Below are 22,731 nucleotides of genomic sequence, written 5' to 3' on the forward strand. Positions count from 1 at the left end.
AGTGGAATACATATTAGGTAGCATTTTCAGGATCCGTTTGATGAGCTATATTTTGTTAATGACAGTTTTTTTGTTCCATAACGAGGGTAGTAAGCTTTCAACTAACAAGTATCAAAATAAACACAAGTCTCAATATAACAAGGTTCCTCCTTCAGCTAAGTCTCCACAGTCAGAAGAAGGTAAATATATTTACTTTCTCTCTTTCTCCTCATATACCTGTGCCTGAAGAGCATGAGCTTGGGCCCATATTGTAATTTAGCTTGAAGAAACAGACTGAAACTTCTGCTAAGCTAAGGTAATGGAGGTTTCTAAAAGCTTTTTGTTTCAGTTCAAAAATCCAGAGTCGACTTTGCTTAAACTGGAATGAGAGAGAGAGAGAGAGAGAGAGAGAGAGAGAGAGAGAGAGAGAGAGATTACAGCTCTACAGAAAATAGAAGAGAGTCATTGTTTGCATCAGAAATCTGTACAAAGAGAGTAGAGTTTCTACTATAAGCAGCAGATCAGACAAACCTGTGGCTTCAAATTGCAATTTTTTGAGTTAAAATTTTTCACGAACCATAACATTGATCAAGCCAACTAAAGTTTCGGAGCTACAAAAATTACGACCTCAAAATTAAAAGTCTTCACATAGTTTTAGCATGATAAGGCCACTTCAGTGCCCACTTCACCCTCAAAGCATAATATTAAATCAAAAGTTACTCAGAACTGGATATCTCAAAAAGCTAAGCAACACTTAAGTAGTTGCTATAAGCTTAGAGGCCCAAAATCAGACAGTTGTGCCAACCTCCCCCTTTTGACCAAATCTATGTTTTGGTAAATAATAAGATGATGTTGTCAAGGTATGCTTGCACGGACAATCACTGGAGAATGAACAAATATGCAGTCTACAACTTATTTCAATTGACACATTTCCATACATATATGCCTTTAGCAACGTTCCTAGCAAAAGTACAGATCATGCACACGTTTTGTGCTCTCAATGACTATGATCCTTTTTTGTTCTTGGAATCAGTCTTCTCTCGGTCACGCTTCGCGTACAAGCGTTCCAACTGTCTTCTTGCTTCACACTGTGGAAAATTACTCAGGTCATAGTAGTGTTGTGCAATATCAATAAGCCTGTTGACAAAAAATTGGTGTGAGATTGGCTGAAAGCCTTTTCAAGAAAGCTTGCTTGTAAAAAAAGTCGAACTCCTGTATATAATGAGTATAGAAAATAACATTATCTTCATCAGAACCAATAGAAGTGCCAAAATCTAAGTAATTACCATTCCCCTCGGACATCAGTCACAATTCGAATAAAATTTCTGGTAGTCAGCACAAATTCATTGTAAATCACCCACTCTGGCTTGTGATCCAAACATGTGGAGGGATGCAAATGAACCATCTGCAATAGAAGAGACAAATTTGAGCAGGGCTGATGCACTGCAACAATTATTTAAAAACAAATTTTAAAAAAAGCTCTGTAGCAATACCTGATTGTCTTTCACAGTCAAATAATGGCCTGTTCTTTCAAGGTGAGCTACTTGCATGAAGTATCCCGCCAACATAGCCTTCCGAATGTTTAGATAGTAGTCACGGCTGTTGAAATCTGTACTGCACATTTTCAGGTTATACCGATTCATGATCCGCACAAGTTGGGACCGCACATTGTCAGCTGATTTTAGCGCCCTGACATTGATAAAATTATCATAGCACCACTGAGGGTCCTCACCTGCATTTCCCAGAGAACCATAAAACTTCAAAAAAGCCCAGAAAATAATTCACAAAGTCTACACGAAGAGAAGCCTTTTGAAAATCCTTACAGAACAAACATAACAACACTTACTGTTTTGTTTGTAGGCATGGTACACGTTCAGCAGCGTCAAGTGGTCCCCATCGATGTGCGCAAACCGAGCTTTCGCTTCATCTGCAGCTTTCTGGGCTTCCTTTGGGCGAAGAAAGCAATTGGGGACTAGTGAAAGAGAGCATTGTTATCACAGATGAGGCCCACGGAGGTCAGCAGACGCAGAGAGGCGAGACCAAACCCCGTGCACTGATACACTGAGGTTTTGAAGCTGTCTGCATCAGAACTATCCTTAGGAAATCTATAGGACACCAATCAGACTATACAAAGGACTGTGTTTCACGATCCTGTGTGCTGACCTGGGCCGTACACAGAATCCCACCCCACAGACAATCAAAAGGCTACTGGCAGACAGCTCCACACGTGAGGACAAAAGACGAGTAGTGCGACCACAGACATGGACTGATTCTATTACACCCAAACACATGAAATGATTAGAACAGTACCTGAGAGCATAGCAGTTATTGAGAGAATCTCGTTAGAGCAGTTGAACTCGGGGCTCACAACTAGCATCTTCGACATTTGTGGATCCAAGGGAAACTCACTCATAAGCTCACCCAACTTTGTCAAGTATCCATCATCATCCAATGCAGCAAGATAATTAAGTAGCTCAAGAGCACGCATCAAAGTCTCTGGTGCTGGAGGGTCCATAAAATCGAAATGTACTAGATCATCAATGCCCAATTTTTTTAAGTTGAGCACCACATTAGACAAGTTTGATCTCAAAATTTCTGGATAAGTTTGTGGCTGTAGGTCATCTTGAAAGCTCTTTTCAGTGTACAATCGAAAACATTTCCCAGGTTGTGTCCTGCCAGCTCTGCCAGCTCTTTGATGTGCACTGGCCTTTGAAATCGGAGACACCAATAAAGATTCAACTCGGATCCTGGGGTTGTAAACCTTCTGCTTAGCAAAGCCAGGATCAATCACATAAACTATCCCATCAATTGTGAGTGATGTTTCAGCAATATTTGTTGATACCACAATCTTGCGGCCTGGAGGTCCACCATCTTTAATGGGAGGTGGAGCAGATTCAAAGATCTTCTGCTGCATAGCTGGAGGTAGAGTGGAATACAAAGGGACGACTTTCACAGGCCCAACTTGATCGCCCATGTTCTGGATTTCCCTTGTTATCTTTCGGCAAGCATCTTCTATCTCCTCTTCACCAGTAAGGAAGAGTAAAATATCCCCAGGAGCCTCACAAATGTGTATTTGAACCACTGTTCGTATTGCTGCCTCAAGATAGTCTTTCTCAGGTTCTTGAGTGTAAAATATTTCCACTGGATGCAGTCTCCCTGGAACTTTCATCAGTGGAGCGCCATTAAAATACGACTGAAACTTCTCTGCCTCAAGGGTAGCACTCATGACCACCAGCTTCAAATCTGGCCTGTTTCTTAACACTTTATTCAATAGGCCAAAAAGCACATCTGTGGCTAGTGTTCTTTCATGTGCCTCATCAAGAATAATCACACGATATCGCTCAAGTAGAGGATCTGTCATTGCTTCCCTTAGAAGCATCCCATCAGTAAGATACCTGGTAACAACATCAAAAGAGAATGTACAAAAATCAAAGACGAGTTGACAACTTCATGTATTCAGTTGACCTGACAGTGATAGATAGAATGATGATCTGATATACAAATATGACAGAATTAAGGCAACAATCATGGAGACTTAAGCAAGTGAAACAGTCATGAGAGCACGAAGAACAGAGTTCTGTGTGGCCACGGTCATTATCAAGTTGGGGGGGAGTATTTCAATTTACTCATCTACTCAATAAATGAAAAGTGTCGTAAACAACACTACTACAATCATCTGGTGCACTCAACTTTGTGAACACTTGCATGGAGACTGAAGTAAACAAGTGACAAAAAACAGTAAAAAACAAAAAACAAAAACACAATAAAGAGAGAAAATAGGAGGGCAAGAGGGGGGAAGGGGGAGAGAAGGGAAAGTGGGGGGGGGGGGGGGGGGGGGGAGAGAGAGAGAGAGCATTCTTCAGCAGCTACTTGGGGGAGAGCGCGCCGGGGGGGGGGAGAGAGAGAGAGAGAGAGAGAGAGAGAGAGAGAGAGAGAGAGAGAGAGCATTCTTCAGCAGAGACAACGCAGCTACTGAGGAATTGAAGGAAATAAAACTATAATCCGAATGGAAGACATTAGGACCCAGAACATCAAAAAGAAACAGACGAGTTACAAGATCAGTAAACAAAAAATAATAACAAAGTAAAAAGTAATCAAAAGGACAGCAAAACAAACACAATGAGATCTGGTAAGCAAGACATGCACATTTTGCATAAGACCCAAAAAAAAGGGGGAGAAGAGGCAAAAGGAAGGCAGGCCAGGGTCTCAGTCTGCCAGAAATGTTGGACAGCTGCTTACAGTTCTGCAATAAGCTTTAAAGTGCCGTATGTTCAGGCATATGAAAAAACAATTTATGCATGTTTGTAGCAACTTTAAAAAACACCGAGCATCTTATCATTTATGTGACTAGACAAAAATACTTTACTTGCCAAGAGAAAAATACCATATCAAGTCATTTTCACAGTCCTGCAAGAGGCAAACTTACTTTAACACTGTCTTAGCACCACTGCAATCTTCAAAGCGGATGCTGTATCCAATTTCTTCTCCAATCGTTACATCCATCTCATCTGCAACACGGCGGGAGACAGACATTGCTGCGACCCTTCGCGGTTGTGTGCAAGCTATTTGCTTTCTGTTGGATGTGTATCCAGCCTCCACTACAAATTGAGGAATCTGCAGTAGGGCACAACCCATCTATCAATTCTAATAGCCCTTCTCAACAAGCTGTGTCACATATCACAAATCTCTGCATATTTAATCGCTAAGGGCTGTAAATATTGAAACCAATCTTTGCAGATGGGTCAGGGAGGAGGGCTTTTGTGGAGAGAGGGGGAGAGAGAGAGAGAGAGAGAGAGAGAGAGAGAGCAGCGGTAGCAGACACTCAATTCAGAGAGCCCCAAACCATGCAAGACTGTGATGAAAAAGTATTAGTCATTAAGGACTTCTGATGTAGAGATTAATAACTCTGATCCTCTGCCACTATAAATATCCACCCTTGCCTAAGGCATCCCTCGCTTTTGAGCTCCTCACAAAAGCCTACCTGACAATGTCTTCGTTGAACATACCTAGCTCATTATTGAAAAAAACTATTTGCTTAAAAGAATAGCACTTTATCTAGCTATCAAAAGTAATATGATAAACTGACCTCACAACTCTGGGGAAAATTGGGTTTTCTGTTAATATTGTCCTCACGACCCAGGCGTGGAATGAAAGTGAACACTTGAAGAAACACTAGAAAAACTAGTCCTAAGTTAAAGGAGCAGACAACCCCAAGTTCCACCATGTAATAGCCTTCACATTGACAACAATGAAAGAGGACACGACAACAATGAAAGAGGACACGGCAGCCCAAATAAACCAGCCAAGACCTAATAGATACTGCAAGTTCGAGATACCAAGGAAATCAACAGCGACTGAATAAAATGAAGCAGAGGTAGAAAATGAAGAGAGCACTCCGCATAGACACCGAGAACAATCTAGAAGAGCATGGCGAATTCACTTACCTGCGTCGTTTTACCGCTGCCGGTTTCCCCGACTAGAACCATCGTCTGATTCTTTGCCAATATATCCAAAAACTCCTGGCGCTGCTGCCACACAGGCAAAGTCTTCCGTTTCTCCAATATCTCATGGTAGCGCTGCGAATAAGGACGGCCAGTGTAGGGATTGAGGTTGGGAATCCCGTTGAGCTTGATTTTCCCAGGGATAGTGGACTCATCCACCACATCAAAGAGGCTAAGCTTCCTTTTGCGCTCCGAACCCATGAAGTCCAATTCTGCGGGTGCACTCGCCAAGAATGTGATGAGGCCAAGACGATGATGAAATAGGGGATACTGACCTAACCCTCACTGCAAGTTTTCAAAAAAAAAACGTTGACGATAAATATGAATCTTCAGCACAAGGGTCTAGCCGCTAGAAAGGAAGTTCAACTTGTATTGAGACCGAGGGGCACTCAAAGGGTCAATTTTGTAGGCTCAAGTGTAACGCTTTTGGAGAAAAAAGCCCGAGCCCATGCTCTCGAGTAGGGGCGAGTCGAAAAACCTAGTTGCTAGTCAGCCTTGATCGGGACAAGGTGGTTTGCAAGCCACCCTTCCCACATGAACAGGCTATATGATTCAAACACAGAACATGTTGTAGTTCATCAAGAGCTCAATGGATTGAGGAAGGGGCGTGCAATGCTCCAATAACGACTTTTGAAGGGACACACAACTATTAAAAGCAAATGTTTAAGTTTAATTCAAAGATAAAGATCAGTGAATCCATCCAACCAGTAAATGCCCAAAGGATAGCTAAAGCCACTCAGCTTTGCAAGGGCTTAGTAACTCAAATCCAAATAGTGGAACCCAATTTGGGGCCCCACATCCTCACACCTCAGGCAAGGTAATAGTCCTTTCAAGGAAACTTTGATGCCTTGAGAAGTTAGAACAATGGTTCAAGAACTCTCTACTTTCACTCTCAACCATTCACTGAAAAAGAGAAGCTTTATCTAGCCACCTTCAAGCTTGAGCTTCACATTGGTGGGACTCAATCCAAAGTAAGGTCCAGAAAGGATTGTGACGCTCCCACAACTACATTGGATGAACTGGTCCAACCCGTAGAGAAGCAATTCATACCACTTCACAACAAAGAAAGAATGCTATATTCATGGCAATTCTTTAGTGAGAAGCTAGAGGCCATTCAGTCTCACAATACATAGAAAGTTTCCATAGACTCATGCTAGAGACAAAGGTAGAAGCTAGGGAGGACATGCTCAACATCAAATACATTGGGGGGCTCCTTCCACATATCCAGCAAGAGGTAGATTTCTTCAGTCCTCAAAACCATTGAATCAAAGATTTTTGGTTGCAAAGAGAGTTGAGAGGAGACAGGGCCACCAACTAGGAGGTTTCAGCAAATCCTCTCCATCAAAACCCCTTTACAAGTCCAAACAACAATAGCAGTAGCATACGGGATCCAAGAAGGGGCTTCCCCCCATAGGAATATGCCAAGCAAAAATTCCAAAAGCATTGCAAGCATTGTGCATGATCAAACTAAGGAAGAATGAAAAAGCAAAGCAAGGGTTGCAACTAGTTTAGCCAATTTTAAAATCAAAGTGGAGGAGTAGATAGCAGTGAGTAGATAGAGGTAAATCCTAGTTTGGACCTCATGATTAGAACTTTCACTTAAGCTTATGACAGTCACACGATCATCAAAGGGAATCATTGGGGCTAGGTGAAGCATAGTTTGGTTTCATTTTTGCTTAACAATGGCTTCATTTGCCTATTCAAGCTCATTTCCATCCATATGCTTGTCTTGAATGAACAAAGGTTAGCCTTTGAATGTTACTGAACGATGTCTTACCAAGTTTGCTAATGGTGTTTTCCAAGATCAAGTTCTCTATGACGTTGTACCCATGGATTATAGGGACATTATCTTCTTTAAGTTTACCAATATGATGGGTCAATACTGTATATGGCTGAGGAGAAAATCAAGAAGTTTGTCAAATATGGAAGGACACTTGCCCAACATCAAAATTTATTTATAAGCAATGTTGTACCCTCCTTAAGAAAGCCAAATCTTTCCCTATCTTGCTGATGTATCATTGCCCAGATTAAAAATCTACTCCTATTGCAGCCTTTGCTATAAACCCTACTCTATTTACAAAGGCATACCCTACTTCAGCATATCCTATTGCATACACTACTTCACATGCTTCCCCTTTTTCATATCCTTTTTTATACATAGCTTCATATGCATTCTCTTTTTCAAATCCTACTACATACATTGCATCATATGTATAGTTGCATACCCTACATACCTTGCTACATGCATTGCATCAGATGTGTAGATGCATACGCTACATACCTTGCTGCATATCCTACCACAACTACATACCCTACTGCCTATCCTACTGCATACCTTGCTAAACAATCTACCCCCACATCTCCAAAAATTGTAGCCAAATATGTCGTTGCTCTAGCAAGGACATATATGTAGCCAAATATGTCCTTGCTCTAGCAAAAATTGTAGCCAAATATGTCCTTGCTCTAGCAAGGACATATTTGGCTACAATTTTTGGAGATGTGGGGGTAGATTGTTTAGCAAGGTATGCAGTAGGATAGGCAGTAGGGTATGTTGTTGTGGTAGGATATGCAGCAAGGTATGTAGCGTATGCATCTACACATCTGATGCAATGCATGTAGCAAGGTATGTAGGGTATGCAACTATACAGCAAGGACATATTTGGCTACAATTTTTGGAGATGTGGGGGTAGATTGTTTAGCAAGGTATGCAGTAGGATAGGTAGTAGGGTATGTAGTTGTGGTAGGATATGCAGCAAGGTATGTAGCGTATGCATCTACACATCTGATGCAATGCATGTAGCAAGGTATGTAGGATATGCAACTATACATATGCATTCTCTTTTTCAAATCCTACTACATACATTGCATCATATGTATAGTTGCATACCCTACATACCTTGCTACATGCATTGCATCAGATGTGTAGATGCATATGCTACATACCTTGCTGCATATCCTACCACAACTACATACCCTACTGCCTATCCTACTGCATACCTTGCTAAACAATCTACCCCCACATCTCCAAAAATTGTAGCCAAATATGTCCTTGCTCTGGCATACCTCTATCGTATCCTTTGAAATACCCTATATAGTACCCTCTAAAAGCAGCAACGACCTCTAATATACCCTTTGTAGCAGCCTATACTCCACCTTTTGTTTCAGCTAGATTGCTCTTCATTCTTTGATGATGTAAAAGTTACCATCTATTCTGTACCCTCCACACATGGTCTACAAACTAATAGATCAATGGGAGCATGTCATAGACTTGATTCTAGTGTATTCTCTCCCCAATAGATCTCTCTGCAATAGCATTCCCTTAGAAAATGAGGAGATTAAAAGGCAACTTCAAGAACTATTGGACCTTGGCTATATCAAGCTATCCTTCTCTCTTTGTGTATCCCCTGTCATCTTAGATCCTAAATTTGATGGGTCTTACAAGCTCTGCATTGATTAGAGGACTTTAAACAATATTATTGTCAAGAATAGATATCCTCTTCCTAGGGTTTATGATCTCTTGGATCAATTGCAAGGACCTAGAATCTTTACCAAGGTTGACCTCAAAAGTGGACACCATCAAGATAAAGGCTGTTGATACATGGAAGATAGCCTTTAAAACAAGCCAAGGACTTTATGAACCGGTGGTTCTCCCTTTTGGGGTGAAATTTGAACAATATTTCAAGCAACATGACATGTTCATGCCTTTCTTGGACAAGTTTGTCATTGTCTACCATTCTCATTTAGTCAAAGACATATGAGAAACACTTGGATCATGTACATCAAGTCTTCTCTTTCCTTGATCAACAGTCTATTCATCCAAATCCAAAGAAGTGTGAATTTATGCTTTTTGACTTGAAGTATCTGGGTTTTGCCATTTCCCAAGATGGAGTTTCCATAAAATCCAACAATCATCAATTGGCCTACTCCCACTAATATTTTTGAGTTGAGAAGCTTTCGAGTCTTGGCCAACTATCATGAAAGCACATCAAGGACTTTGCAGAGATTCCCTATCCCTTGTTCTAACTCCCATAGTCAAAAGCACCCTTTATTCAGGTCCTTGCTCAAGGTCAACCCACTGCCATTCTCAAGATTAAGCTGACTTTGTCTCTCGTTCTCAAATTTCTTGCTACGAGAATTGGAATTATCCTATTAATTTAGTCCTTTAGTATTTAGTTGAGCGAGATCTAGCATTTTTGTCACCCAGCTTACAGCTATGGCTATATGAGTGTGTGGCATTGTGTGCACCACTTATGCGATGATGGTATGTGTGGCATGTGTGCACTATCCATGGGATTTTATGTATGTGTGGCACATCTGCACCATCTGATGGCATGTGTCGCATGTGTGCACCATCCATCGATGATTTATTGATTTTGTGTCACTGAAATATTTATTGTCATTAATTCTAAGGTTATTCTATGCTTGAAATATTTCATTATTATTGATTATGTGAATTCAGGGGAAGAGTAATTGATCAGGTGATAGCATCTAGCAAGCATGATTCCCCATATTATTGCACATAGGTGCAACTTTGGTGATGTGGGGATGAACTAGGCTAAGCCTAATTTTGGATATTACAAATGCTCATGTACATATTTTAATTTTTGTATATTAGAGGCTTAGCCTAAGCATATTAACTAAAGTGGGAAAAGACTGCTTTATTTTTAAAAAAAGCGAGCTATTTTGGAAGTGGCTCAGTGGGGCTTTACCCTAATTTCATCCATAAGGAAGCATATGGGGGGAGATTGCACCCAACATGCTTGTTTTGTCTCTTACCTTTATGAGTTTTATAACTTTGTGCATAGTTTTGTATAGTGTTTGATGTGTTGTCAAGGACTTGCATGTTCTATAAGCATTTCCATCGCAGTGGTATCAGAGCCAGGATTCATTGATCCATAGCACGGGAAGCTCACATTACTGCAAAAAAAGAGTTCTTGCAAATAGAGAAGCTCTATGCACAAGCAATAGGTAGAAAGAAGGAGAGCACCAATACTATGGGGGGAGATTACACCCAGCGCGCTTGTTCTGTCTCTTCTATTTATGAGTTTTGAAAGTTCATGCATATTTTCATATAGTATTTGCTATGTTTTCAAGGACTTGTAGGTTTTGCAATCGTTTCTCATTACAGTGGTGTCAGAGTAAGGATTCATCAACCCATAGCATGGAAAGCTACATGTTCCTACAAACGAAGAAGCTCTGTGCATTGAGGTCATGGAAAGAAGGCTTGAAATTATCAAAGAAGAAGATGAGTAATTGGTTAAGGGTAGTGAGCAAGGTGATGTGTCCACCAGCATCAACATCAAACAAAGAGATGCACAAGGGAGTGATCAAGAGAGTCAGCAAACCCTCCCTACAATGATTTCAGACAAGTTTCAACAAGGACCAAGGAGCGGATCCTCATTCCCTCTTGTGACCAAATCAAGAAGACCAAATTGAGATGGATCGAGTCGACATATTGGAGCAACCTGACAGATTTGACCAAGATGAAGCCAACCAAGTAGATAGAGGCAACCAATTTGCCCATTTTGATTGAGTCAAACAAGAATATAGACACGACCGACGAGTCAAAGTCTCCCTACCAATCACCCCACCAAGGTGCTCACTTTGATGAGCCGATGAAGCAAGAGGAACAATTTCAAATAACTGAGCTGGACATGATGGTAGTCACCAGATCACAAGGGCTAGAAACCTAAGAAGTCAAAGAAATAGAAGCTGGAGAGGAGGAGAAGAAGACATAAACAAAGATCAACATGAGTTAAAGAAGAAACCACTCATCAAAGGGGGAGAAATGTCAGATTGACAACTTAAAGGAGGACAAATGGAGTAGAACAAACAAAAAGCAAGGGCAAGCAAACCCCAACCAAAGGCATGGCCAAACAACCAATGGAATCAACATAAATTAATTCCATGAACTAAATATGATGATTTTGATTGGCCCACTGATGGAACTATGAAATTATTCCAAAGCTCGATGATGGAGCAATGACCCGTCGCCACACCCCTTGCCTCTACCATCAAAGTGACGGACATATGATATTGGATGAAGAGGTCCCTATGACATTAATGTCAAGATTGACATCATACGATGAAGGTCGTGATAGTTGACAAAGGCTCAAGGCATCAATATCATATTGGGCAAAGTCCATAAGAGGCTGAATTTGAAGAACTTAAAGCCCTCATCATTCAAAATTTGGATGGTGGATCAAAGGCTATTCATGCTTGTGGCATGCTAAAAGATGTTTGCATAGAAATCAATGGAGCTGGTCAAGATGGAGAATGAAGGAGGGTACCTGATGCTGTTGGGATGACATGGTTGAAGGGTGCCAAGGTGTGCAAATCAAAATGATCAACACATGGTGGGTCACAAAACTGAGACAAGACAACATCGAAAAATGGAACATAGATCATGAAGTATTGGCCAAGGGCTAATTTTGCTCAGATGGTATCCACAAAAGAGACTCACAAGGAACGAAGGGAAGGGGTGGACTAAACAGAGCTATCACACATCAAATTAGGAGCAATCGGCCACATCAAATTAGGATTGATAGGCCAAATGTGTGGATGCATGATTAGGGGGAGTCCCAAAAATAGGCAAAGACCCCTAAACAAGTACAATAAACAAGTACAATCCGAATGAGGCACAATCTAAAAACAGTCTAAAAATGGGAAGACAGGGCACCAAAGGCAATGCAAACTTGTAGTTAACAACCCATTGGGGAGAGGACATGAGAGTGCTCTCAACGGAAGCAAGAATGGAAGAAGGAGAGAGAGAGACAGAGAGCCACACAAGTTTGGTGGGTGCAGAACCACCCTAATCTTCTTTTTCATTCATTTATATATGTGTTTGAGTATTGTACATAACTGGGGTAAAGGCACAGTGACCTTTAACCCCCACAACCTCCCACTTAAAGGACAATGTGCCTTTAAGGGAGAACAACCAGTGAGCATACTATCCAATGCCCATCAATACACGACAATACTCAAACCGCTGACTAGGTAGACTCTTCGTCAGCATATCTGCAGGGTTATCATCTCTATGAACCTTGACAAGCTCTATGCGCTTGTCCTCAAGTACCTCCCTGATGAAATGGTACCTGACCTCAATGTGTTTGGTCTTTGCATGAAAGACCGGATTCCGTGCTAGCTGAATAGCACTCATGGAATCACTATGCAATGTCGGTACACCTGTATGAATCCCCAAATCTCCCACTAGCCGATCAAGCCATATAGCCTCCTTGCAACCCTCTGTGGATGCAACATACTCAGCCTCTGTGGTAGACAAAGCAATGCACTTCTATGCACGAGACATCCACGACACTACACCACCTGCAACGGTGAACACATAACCAGAAGTGGATCTCCTACTATCCACATGCCCTGCATAGTCTGAATCTATGTACCCAAGTACACGCATGTCTCCTTTACCAAAGCAAATGCACATCTCCTTGGTACCCTTCATGTACCTCATGATGCACTTAACTGCCTCCCAATGCCTCTTTCCTGGATTAGCCATATATCGGCTAACAACTCCCACTGCAAATGCAATGTCTGGTCTAGTAGCTATCATAGCATACATGCTCACAAAATTCAAAATCAGAGAAACTCAAATGCGGTACATAACCCAAACGGCATAAGAGTTTCATTCCATTCTGGCTCATGTTCCCCAACTTGCAATGCCACAAAGAAGTGCTTGGCTGCTCGGTTATTGCAACAACATGATCAAATACCCCTGATACATGTAAGGGATACAAAGTCCCACACTTGGCACCCCTGGCCAAAAGCATAGAGCCCTTCTAAATTTTCCAACTCTGAAAGCCAAAAGTGGTGTGAAAACCAGCATCATCTAGCTGACCCACTGAAATAAGACTCTTGGTCAGCTTAGGCACATGTCTCACATGTTTCAAAACAAATGCAGACCCATTTGCAAAAGAAAACTTTATGTCACCTGCTCCCACTATGTCACATGCATAGTCATTTCCAAGATGCACACAACCTGTCTTTCCACTATCATAAGTGGAGAACCATTCCCTATGGGGAGTAACATGGAATGAAGCACCAGAATCCAAAATCCAATCCTGGGAATATGTATCATCTGAAGTGGTAAGCAACTCTGCAGATAAACTAGACATGAAGAGAACGTCATTGTCACTATCATGTGTGACTGCATTGATCTCCTCGATCTTCACTTTTCCTTTGTCCTCCCTTGGACTCTCTTCCTTTTGATTTGCACCCCAATTTGCATTCTTTTTCTTATCCTTTTGCTCTCTTTTCAGCTTGTAGCAATCCTTTTTCATATGGCCCTTCTTGCCACAGTGGTAACACTCAATGTTCCGTGCCCTGGATTTGCTACGAGACTTCCCTCTTTCTTGGGACTTCCCCCTGAACTGTGATCTACCCCTTTGCACATTTAAGGCTGCATCCTGCTTGTTGCCATCCATAGACTTCCGTCTAATCTCCTCGGCCAACAAGCTACCCACAGCATCATCAAATTTCAGCACTCCACCAGGTGCAGAGTTACTGACAACTGTACGGAAGGTATCCCATGAGGATGGCAATGAACATAAGAGAAATATTGCCTTAGTCTCCGTATCAAAATTCATTTTCTGAGCCTGAAGTTGGCTGAAAATAATATTGAATTCATTCAAGTGAGAAGCAATGGAGACCCCTTCCTTCATCTGCAGCTCAAACAACCTCTTCATGAGGTAAACTTTATTAGAGGCAGTTTCCTTCTCATAAGTGGCACACAGTTTCTTCCACAAATCTTCCGTAGTTTGCTCATTTACTACTATGAAATAAACTGACTCTGCAAGATGAAGTCTAATAGTAGACTTTGCTAATGCATCCAACTCATTCCAATCATCCTCAGACATATCTGCAGGCTTAGCTTCAATACCTGCCAAGGGTTTAATCTGCTTCTTTTGAATAAGCACATCCCTTATCTGTTCTTTCCACAAAGAAAAGTTTGTCCCATCAAACTTTTTAATGCTGAAAAACTCCTTTTCAGACATGGAAGAGGATGCCATGATGCAAATGAAACAAAATCCCAAATGCTAGTGCCTGCAAGAGAGAATCACACCAAATACCAGGTGCACCCAAATGTGTATGCCACAATAGAGTGAAATATCACCAAAATTCAAAGCTCAAAGCATCAAAAGATGCATCTGACTCATGTGCATATACTATGCATCCATATGAGCAAATCTGGCCCAAAAGAAAATGCCAATAAGTGCCAAATGACTCAAGCATAAACACTGTCCACTGGCATATGCATCAATAATATCACATCCAAGAGAGCATAGCACTATCAGTGCATCACCTGCAATGTGTCAAAGCTGTCCCTCAGCATAAAATAGCATCCATGTGCAAAGCGTCCATAAAAAATAGCATCTCACAAGGCAATTTGGGCCTATCAGTGCATCCAATAAGGACCGTAATGCATCCAAATGGCCTATAAATCATCCATTGCAACCCAATGCATACCACGAATGAGCGCACAACAATGAGCGCACACTGCTCAAACTGCAACCAGAGTGATCTGCATAAGGTATGCTCAGGAAATCATGGTCCCATGGTCATGACCGCTACTAAAAATAGAACCTGAGATGCCTCAAAACATGGGCGCCATTGCATAATCGGATTTAGCAAGAAAATCTGCAAATATCTCTCTTCTGCCAGAACTCCAAAATCCCAACCGATGAGTGAGAAATGGGAGTCAACACTTATCCACTGCCATGTGGCATAAATCTAAGGTTTCAAAACCTTAGTATGAAAAATGCATAACAGAGAGACGAAATCGAATACACAGAGATTTATAACTCTGAAAATCCTCCACCGAATCACGCAAGAACTGATAGGTAGGGGTTTTTGGGCGTCCAGAACACAATGGGACAGACGGTTTTGGAAACCGTAGTCTCAATCACTAGGTCCAACACACAGACTGAAAAACGTTTTTGGAAACAGAGCTATCTGTAAACTCCACCGGAGTGCAAATGATGAGCAACATAGAAGTTTTAGGACCTCTTGAGTCCACCGGAACTGACAGATCTGCAAATGGTTGCTCCAAACTTGAGTTCCAACACCCGGGCAAAAAACGCAGAAGTCAGAAATCCAATGAAATGATCCCGGATTCAAGAATAAAGGTGTTTCTAGGCTCCTGAAGTAATGTGGACACCAAAAGCAAGAAATAGTTGCATCTACAAGTCAATACGGAGTCTCTGTCATCGAACGGAACAGGGAAAAGCTCAAAAAACGACTTTTTCTCTGAAAAGCTCTTAACAGGCTCTCAAAACCACTTCACAAAGCCAAAGTGACTTTTCCAAAGGTTTCTCCAAGGTCTCTGCACACTCGGATGCAAGTAAAGTCACCCACAAAGCTTCCCACAGAGCTTCTCCTTCCTCCCACAGAGCTGTTGAGCTTCTAAGCATTCATGCACGCTCAGCTAGATCACTCGGGCTCTGATACCAGTTGAGAGTGCTCTCAACGAAAGCAAGAACGGAAGAAGGAGAGAGAGAGACAGAGAGCCACACAAGTTTGGTGGGTGCAGAACCACCCTAATCTTCTTTTTCATTCATTTATATATGTGTTTGAGTATTGTACATAACTGGGGTAAAGGCACAGTGACCTTTAACCCCCACAGGACAAACTCTAGATCCATGCATATAGATACTCCCCATGGAGGAAGAGATGATTCTACAAATTTCTTAGCAAAGAAAACTCCTCCTCCTCCCCCTTTTCCTCCACAGCCTACAAGGCTCACTATCCAACCTCTAGCCAAAGGCAATAAGCATCATGTTTGTAAGCCAATAGAAAAAAAGAATAGACCCAAAGGGTGATGGTGGGTTGACCAACCCATAGCGTTCAAATCTCCTCCCTCCTCCCTCTACTTGTTTGTTAGTGGCTCGATGTCAATTAGGTGGCTCGAGCTCATGGGATTGAAGGAATTCCAAGATATACCATGGCAAGTCAGGTTTGACAAAGACCTTCGATCGAAGTCATCAACTCATACAATGTGACCATGGAAACATTTCAAGAGAATGATTGCACAATCATAATTAGCAAAGAAAAAGTGGTGAGGATACTAAAGTTGCTAGGCGGAGATGACAATTTCACTGAATTAGGAACACAAGCATGTGACGATCTCTTCACCAACAATGCATGGTATAGGGGCAGGGGTACATAACAAGCAAATCTCAAAACCCTAAAGTCAACACCATTTGGTGCTTCCTAATGGAATGGAATGAGGGCAGATGAAGACACTTGATGCCTGTGTTTCAAGGATGTTGTTTCAAAAAGCAGTGAAGGCCTCAGGAGGATCCCAGGTCAATTGCGCAAAGCTATTCGCCACTCAAATCAACAACTAGATGGCAAAATCCCACATAAGAAAGAAAAGGTGAGATGATTTTGTGCATAATTGTGCCTACTCGCATGGAGTGGTGGAAAACTAGAGAGCTGATTGTCGACCACCACCTCCAACAAGGTTGATGTGACTTGTCAAAAAATGAATTAAGAGCAAGTGGTGAAACTAACAGCCACCACATAACAGCAACAACTGCTATGGCAATGGCAATAGTTTTGAGGGAGCAACAGACGTAGCAACAACCACTGCCAATGTCGTAGTAAGAGCCCACAATGAACACCCCTCAATCGCAACAAATGTCGGAGTAGACCCTAATGCCCAAGTTAACAAGGGAAGAGAAGGGAAGGGATTACTAACCCCAATGAGCAAGCAATTGGGTTAATGAATGAACTAATTGTGCAACATACCTCCCACCTACTCCAATTTTTCCCATCTGCAAATGACCATGAATGGTATCCCTATGATGTGCCCATGGCCCCTTCGGCTTGGCTAGAGTCCCAATGATAGCCAAACCTATGTCACAAACTATTGCAATGATTTCGTATGAGAGTGCAAACATGCCCGTAATCTAATGTGCTACATGGACGATCACTTCTTACCACTTGGATTGGCTGCTTATCGTTCGCGAAGGCTAGAGGATAATGAATCTCTAAGGGCCTCTTGCTTATCCTATGAATCAGATCAACAATCTTGGTATGCTAAAATGGCCAAGGCCATCAAACAAGAAGTCATGGCCATCCATGAGTCCAATGAAGGCAGATAAGAAGTAGCATCCCTTCGAGAAGAGATTAAAAAATTGAAGCACAACAACCAAATGAGAAAGATGCAATCAAGAGACACACATGTGTGTAGCGACTAGGAAGACAAGGAAAATATTGAGCTGAAGGCTCATGTTAAACCTTTTGAAGCCTAGTGCAACAAGAAAGAGGAAAAGGTCCTGGCCTCAGAAACAAATCTCCAAGAGGCACAAGAGAATCTGACAAAGGAGTGTCTAAAAGCTTCAAGGACATCCGAAGGCAGAGGGATGAAAGCCAACAACAAATGGAGAAAGTATTCCAAATACTCATGTGGCTACAGGACCCCAAGAAACTAAAAAATCACAAGAGATGACCACAAATGCGAAGGTAGTGCAGGAGCAATCCAAAACTCTTGGATCATCCATGCTAGTGACCCCCCTCACAAAGTCACCAAGTTGGAAAACAAAGGAAGGTAGGAATCAATAGAATCCAAATGTTGATGTAGAGGAAAGCAAACTAGATGATGAAAGTAGAACAAAGGAACCCAAGATGCCAAGATGGCAAAGATTCACAATGGGTACAAAGCTAGGAGACCCAGTGAACAACACCTCGGCCCATCAAGTGTCAAAAGAGTGGGTGGAAACCTCGGTGCAACTCAAGATGAGGATGCATGAAGGCAAATAGAGGAAGAATCCTAAGCAAAAAGACAAGGGGAAAGAGGCCAAATTCTAGGTTTGGCTTGCACAATGATAAGAAATCTATGAGGTTGAACATTGTCAAATAAAGAACCTGTGTAGTTCAGCACAAGTTAGGGGTACCACAAGTGAAGAGTTGCTAGAGATGGACATTGATGATCCCTCAATGCCACCATCACCCCAACGTACCTACTAGCATGCACAACGAGAAGAACAAGAAGTAAGGGCTAGAGCATAAAGCATCATCCTTCCCTTAGTAATTCTCCTCAATCTCTAGCAAGTGTGGAGAGGGCTTATCAAGCTCCAACCTTGATTGCAGCTAAGGTCCATGAAGTGGTAGTAGGCCACCGATTCTCATTGGTGGAAAGCATGAGTTCACTTCTGCTTTGTAATGTGGAACAATATCTAATCTAGCAGTTAAGAAATCTTATTACTCTTTACGAGTGCATGAGCAACATCTTGACCACCGAGGCACAAAGGGTCTATAACTCGTTCTAATAATTTGGAGAACCTCCTTGGCAAGGCACTACAAAGCAACACCTCCATGAACAAGGCTAGTAGATTGGAGCCACAAGGACATAGTTCAAAATAGTGGTGGGCGAATGTTTTACTCCAAAATAGACAGTTGGGGATTCAACTCCAACCAAGTGGCAACTCGTAGATTGAGGGCCGAAGTGGGCGCACGACGCTCCCAAGCGAGAGTGAGGAGGGTAATTAGATTGGGAATGGGCGAATCCAGGAGCATCTTGAATCTGCCTGTCTACATTGTGGCTAGTTCAAAGGTTGCAAAATAGGATCACACAGTCACCAAGATGGTGCGAATCAGGTTGCAATTGAAGAAGCCAAGTACCATGGCACTAGATGACAAAGGAAGCGACACTATAAGAAAAAGTGAGTCGAAGGTGCATGGTTATCATAGCCACCCAATAATGCATCATTACTCTAACTGACAATGATGACAAAGGAAGTGGTCAAAGCCCATACACAAAGGATACGTCAGAGTGAAGCCCATCAGCTGTACTGATATGAAGTAATAGACCCGTACTCTTTTGACAAGAGCAAGATGAAGTGTTGTAAATGTGTTGGGTAGAGTCCACTACAAATGTCAAACATAAGTCATGTATATAAGGTTTAGGGTTCTATGAGTTAGGGTTGTTCTTGCAACATAGGTATACTAAAGTAGTGGGATGTAATGTATCCTAGCTATTTGGGCTAAGTTATAGAAAGGCTTCCTGAAGTACAATGATTGCACACTTCCATCTCTTTTCAAGCATTCGCTTCATTCTAAGTTGCTCGCCTCCTTGCCCTCATGCTTTGCATACCAATTCGTATTTGTCCAATGCTCCTTTGGTCATTTGGAAAAGGTGATTTCCCCGCATACTAGACGAACAAAGGGCCACAGGGTGAAGAGTGTGACTAACTGCAACTTGGCATAACGTTGAACATGAGTGATGTCTTCCGATGATAAATGAATGAACTTGTAGGAGAGTGCAAGAGTCTTGGCATGAGAACAATCTTCAAAATGATCTAAGCACCACAGCATTGTTCGACAGCTTGCCTTTTGTGAACTTTGATGGGAGGGAAAATGTTTGATAATTGGATGATCTTACTAATCCAAGCTCCAATGCTAAGAGATTACTGAGATTCGTTTTATTTTCACAATGAAGGAAGCAACTTTGAATCGTCCCAACAATGCATTGGAAGTCGTGAATGAAACCATCAGTGGCAAAGTCGTGGATAGTGAGCTGACCTCAGACTTGATGATAGGTGATGTAGCTTGATTTGCTTTCCAATGTCCAGTGTCTTGCAATGAAGTAAGCAACTTTGAATCGTCCCAACAATGCATTGGAAGTCATGAAAGAAACCATCAGTGGGGTGAAGTAGTGGATAGTTAGCCGACCTCAGACCTACGAGACAATAGCTGATGTAGCTTGATTTGCTTTCCAATGTCATCAAAATTCTAACAGGCATGTGCCGAATCCAATAGCCATCTTTGGAGGAGTGAATCAAGGAAACTTATGAATTATCTATTTTGTCTTGAAGCATTTAGTATGTTTCATAGCCAAAAATGAATGAATATTGATGAAACTACAAAATATATTTACTTTCATTCCAGATTTTGATGATATTACTTTTGTTTTTGCAAAAAAGAATTTAGCTTTGATTTGTCTTGATAATGCATTGGAAGTCACAAACGAAACCATCAATGATGAGTTGTGACCAATGAGCTGGCCCCAAACCTGTAACAATATATGCATGTAGTGTGTTCCAATGTCCATTGTCCATGGTAGAATTTTGGGCAGGTGCGTGTTAGATCAAGGAACCGTTTTTGTAGTACTGAATTGAGGAAACGTATCAATAAACTAATTTTCCTTCAAAGATTTAGCATGTTTCAATGTTTGAAATATATCAATACTAATGAGACTATACATTTTTTTAAGTTTCATTGTAGTAATAAGGCTTGGCAATTGTTCAATGGAGCATTGGAGAAAATCAAAATGGCCTTGAAAAGCTATAATACTATGAGATCCTTAAGGAATGTTCAATGCCACCAGCAAGTCATTTAAATTAGCAAGAAAGGACTGGACAGAGGCCGCTCAAGCCTCTTGCCATTCACTGCTTCACCTCTCTTCTTGCACTCAGCCCCATCTCAATCTCTCTCGATGCCATCACTGTGATGGTATTAGCGACAAAACCAACGTAACCTGCCTCATCAAATTCTAAGTGAGAAGACTAATGTAACCTCTCTTGCTTTGCTCAACCTCCCTTTTCTTTCTTAGCTCAACCCCTCTCACTCTCCATCAATGACATCACTGTGACGATATCATTGACAAAGCCAATGTAACTTGCCTCATCAAATTCTCTGCCCTGCTGCTGCAACTAGCTAGCAATCTCCGCTCAATTAGTCAAGAGCGTGGCTCCCAACATAGCCTTGCCACCCCTCACGATCCCGAATGTTGAGGGTAGCCTGAATACTGAGAGGCGATGGCCGAGTCATTGGCCTTATAAGCTCTAAGGTAGCTTGGAGGGTCGACAAAATCAAGGAGGAGAATAAAAGGAGTAGGAAGCGAGCCAAAAGGAGCGGGGGACAAGGATCGAAAGAGCCATAGATTTTTTCAAGGAGCGAGATATTTTTTCACGAAAAGTTCAAAATCATGACTTACCTCAGGTTAATCGAGGGCCTTAATGACTTCGTCTAATCGACTTACCTTATGTTAATCGAGCAATCCACAAGCCGACGAAGTAATTAATGCAAATTTTGTTTTTGCTTCGCTAGGCGGACATATACCTTATGTTAATTGAGGGCCTTAATTGACTTCGTCTAATTGACTTACCTTATGTTAATTGGGCAATGTACAGCAGACGAACTAATTAATGCGAATTTTGATTTTTGCTTTGCTAAGGGGACATATACCTTATGTTAATCGAGAGCCTTAAGTGATGTAGTCTAATCAACTTACTTGACGTTGATTGGGTGACCCACAAGTGGGTGAACTAATTAATGCAAATTTTGATTTTTGCTTTGCTAGGGAGACATATATTCAACCAGCTTTACATATATTTTTCCAAAATCTTTGTACCTTAAACTATCTCCTAAAGTACTTGCTCATATGATAATTGATGTTTGATGCATTAAAGGTTATCCAAAATATTTTCATGTAGAGCATATTTGATTAGAAGAAGATAATCATATGCATATGAATCATACATTGTTTCGAAGATCAAAGATAAAGTCTCATTTTTCCATATCCATAAAAAATACATTTTTTTTTTGCTATAGTGAAGTCTCTATTATATCAATCTTGACAATATATCCTTTAACTATAGAGGCAATGCACTCAAGCTCTCTTGTTCAAATGGAAGCAAATTTCTACAGGGTGAAAATAAAGAAAATCAAACACTTTTTAAAAAAAAAAGGTGAATGATAAAAAACATTCATAAGGCCTGCTCGAGATGATGAATTGAACGCTCAAAGAGAGAAACACACACACACACACACATCCTATCCCTCCCCCCTTTTTTCTTTCACTTTTTCCTACCCCCCCCCCTTTCCCCTTTTTATATTTACTTTTTTCCCCCTCCACATTTACTTCCCCCCTTTTTCCCCCTTCCAATTTAAATTTCCTTCCTTATTTAAATCCCTTTCAAAATCCTCCTTTATTTTCTCCAATTTAACCTTTTCCCTTTTTCTCCTCTTTATATCCTATCTTTAATTCCTTTTAATTTCTCTATTAAATTTCATCTACCTTTTCTCTTCTAATATTTCCTTTTCTTTTCAAACTTCTCTTTAACTTTAAAATCCTCTTTATTTTTTATTATTTTAAACTCTACCAAACTTAACCCTTACCCTACGACAGAGTAGGTCAAGTTTTATTGGAAGCTACACTAATCCATTTTTCTCCTAATCGAAATTAGCTAAAAAACACTCTTCTAAATTAACCCTTTTTGGTTCCCACGTGCGG

At 41.3% G+C, this 22,731-nt stretch overlaps 1 protein-coding gene across 1 annotated transcript; it reads right to left on the bottom strand.

The window, feature by feature from the left end:
- Positions 1–567: 567 nt before the first annotated feature.
- On the bottom strand, positions 568–5,862 carry LOC147886070 (putative pre-mRNA-splicing factor ATP-dependent RNA helicase DEAH2). The gene is made up of 7 exons (XM_087395334.1): positions 5,424–5,862; positions 4,406–4,593; positions 2,290–3,374; positions 1,826–1,951; positions 1,473–1,711; positions 1,266–1,384; positions 568–1,116 (listed from the first exon to the last, which is right to left on the bottom strand). The coding sequence occupies exons 1-7, from the start codon at positions 5,679–5,681 to the stop codon at positions 984–986; spliced, it is 2,148 nt and encodes a 715-aa protein (XP_087251460.1). The 5' UTR covers positions 5,682–5,862; the 3' UTR covers positions 568–983.
- Between the last annotated feature and the right edge of the window lie 16,869 nt (positions 5,863–22,731).

Source organism: Dipteris shenzhenensis, chromosome 24 (genome assembly GCF_047967505.1).
Source record: "Dipteris shenzhenensis isolate YYH24624 ecotype China chromosome 24, Dip_SZ_1.0, whole genome shotgun sequence".
In the NCBI taxonomy this organism is placed as follows: Eukaryota; Viridiplantae; Streptophyta; class Polypodiopsida; order Gleicheniales; family Dipteridaceae; genus Dipteris; species Dipteris shenzhenensis.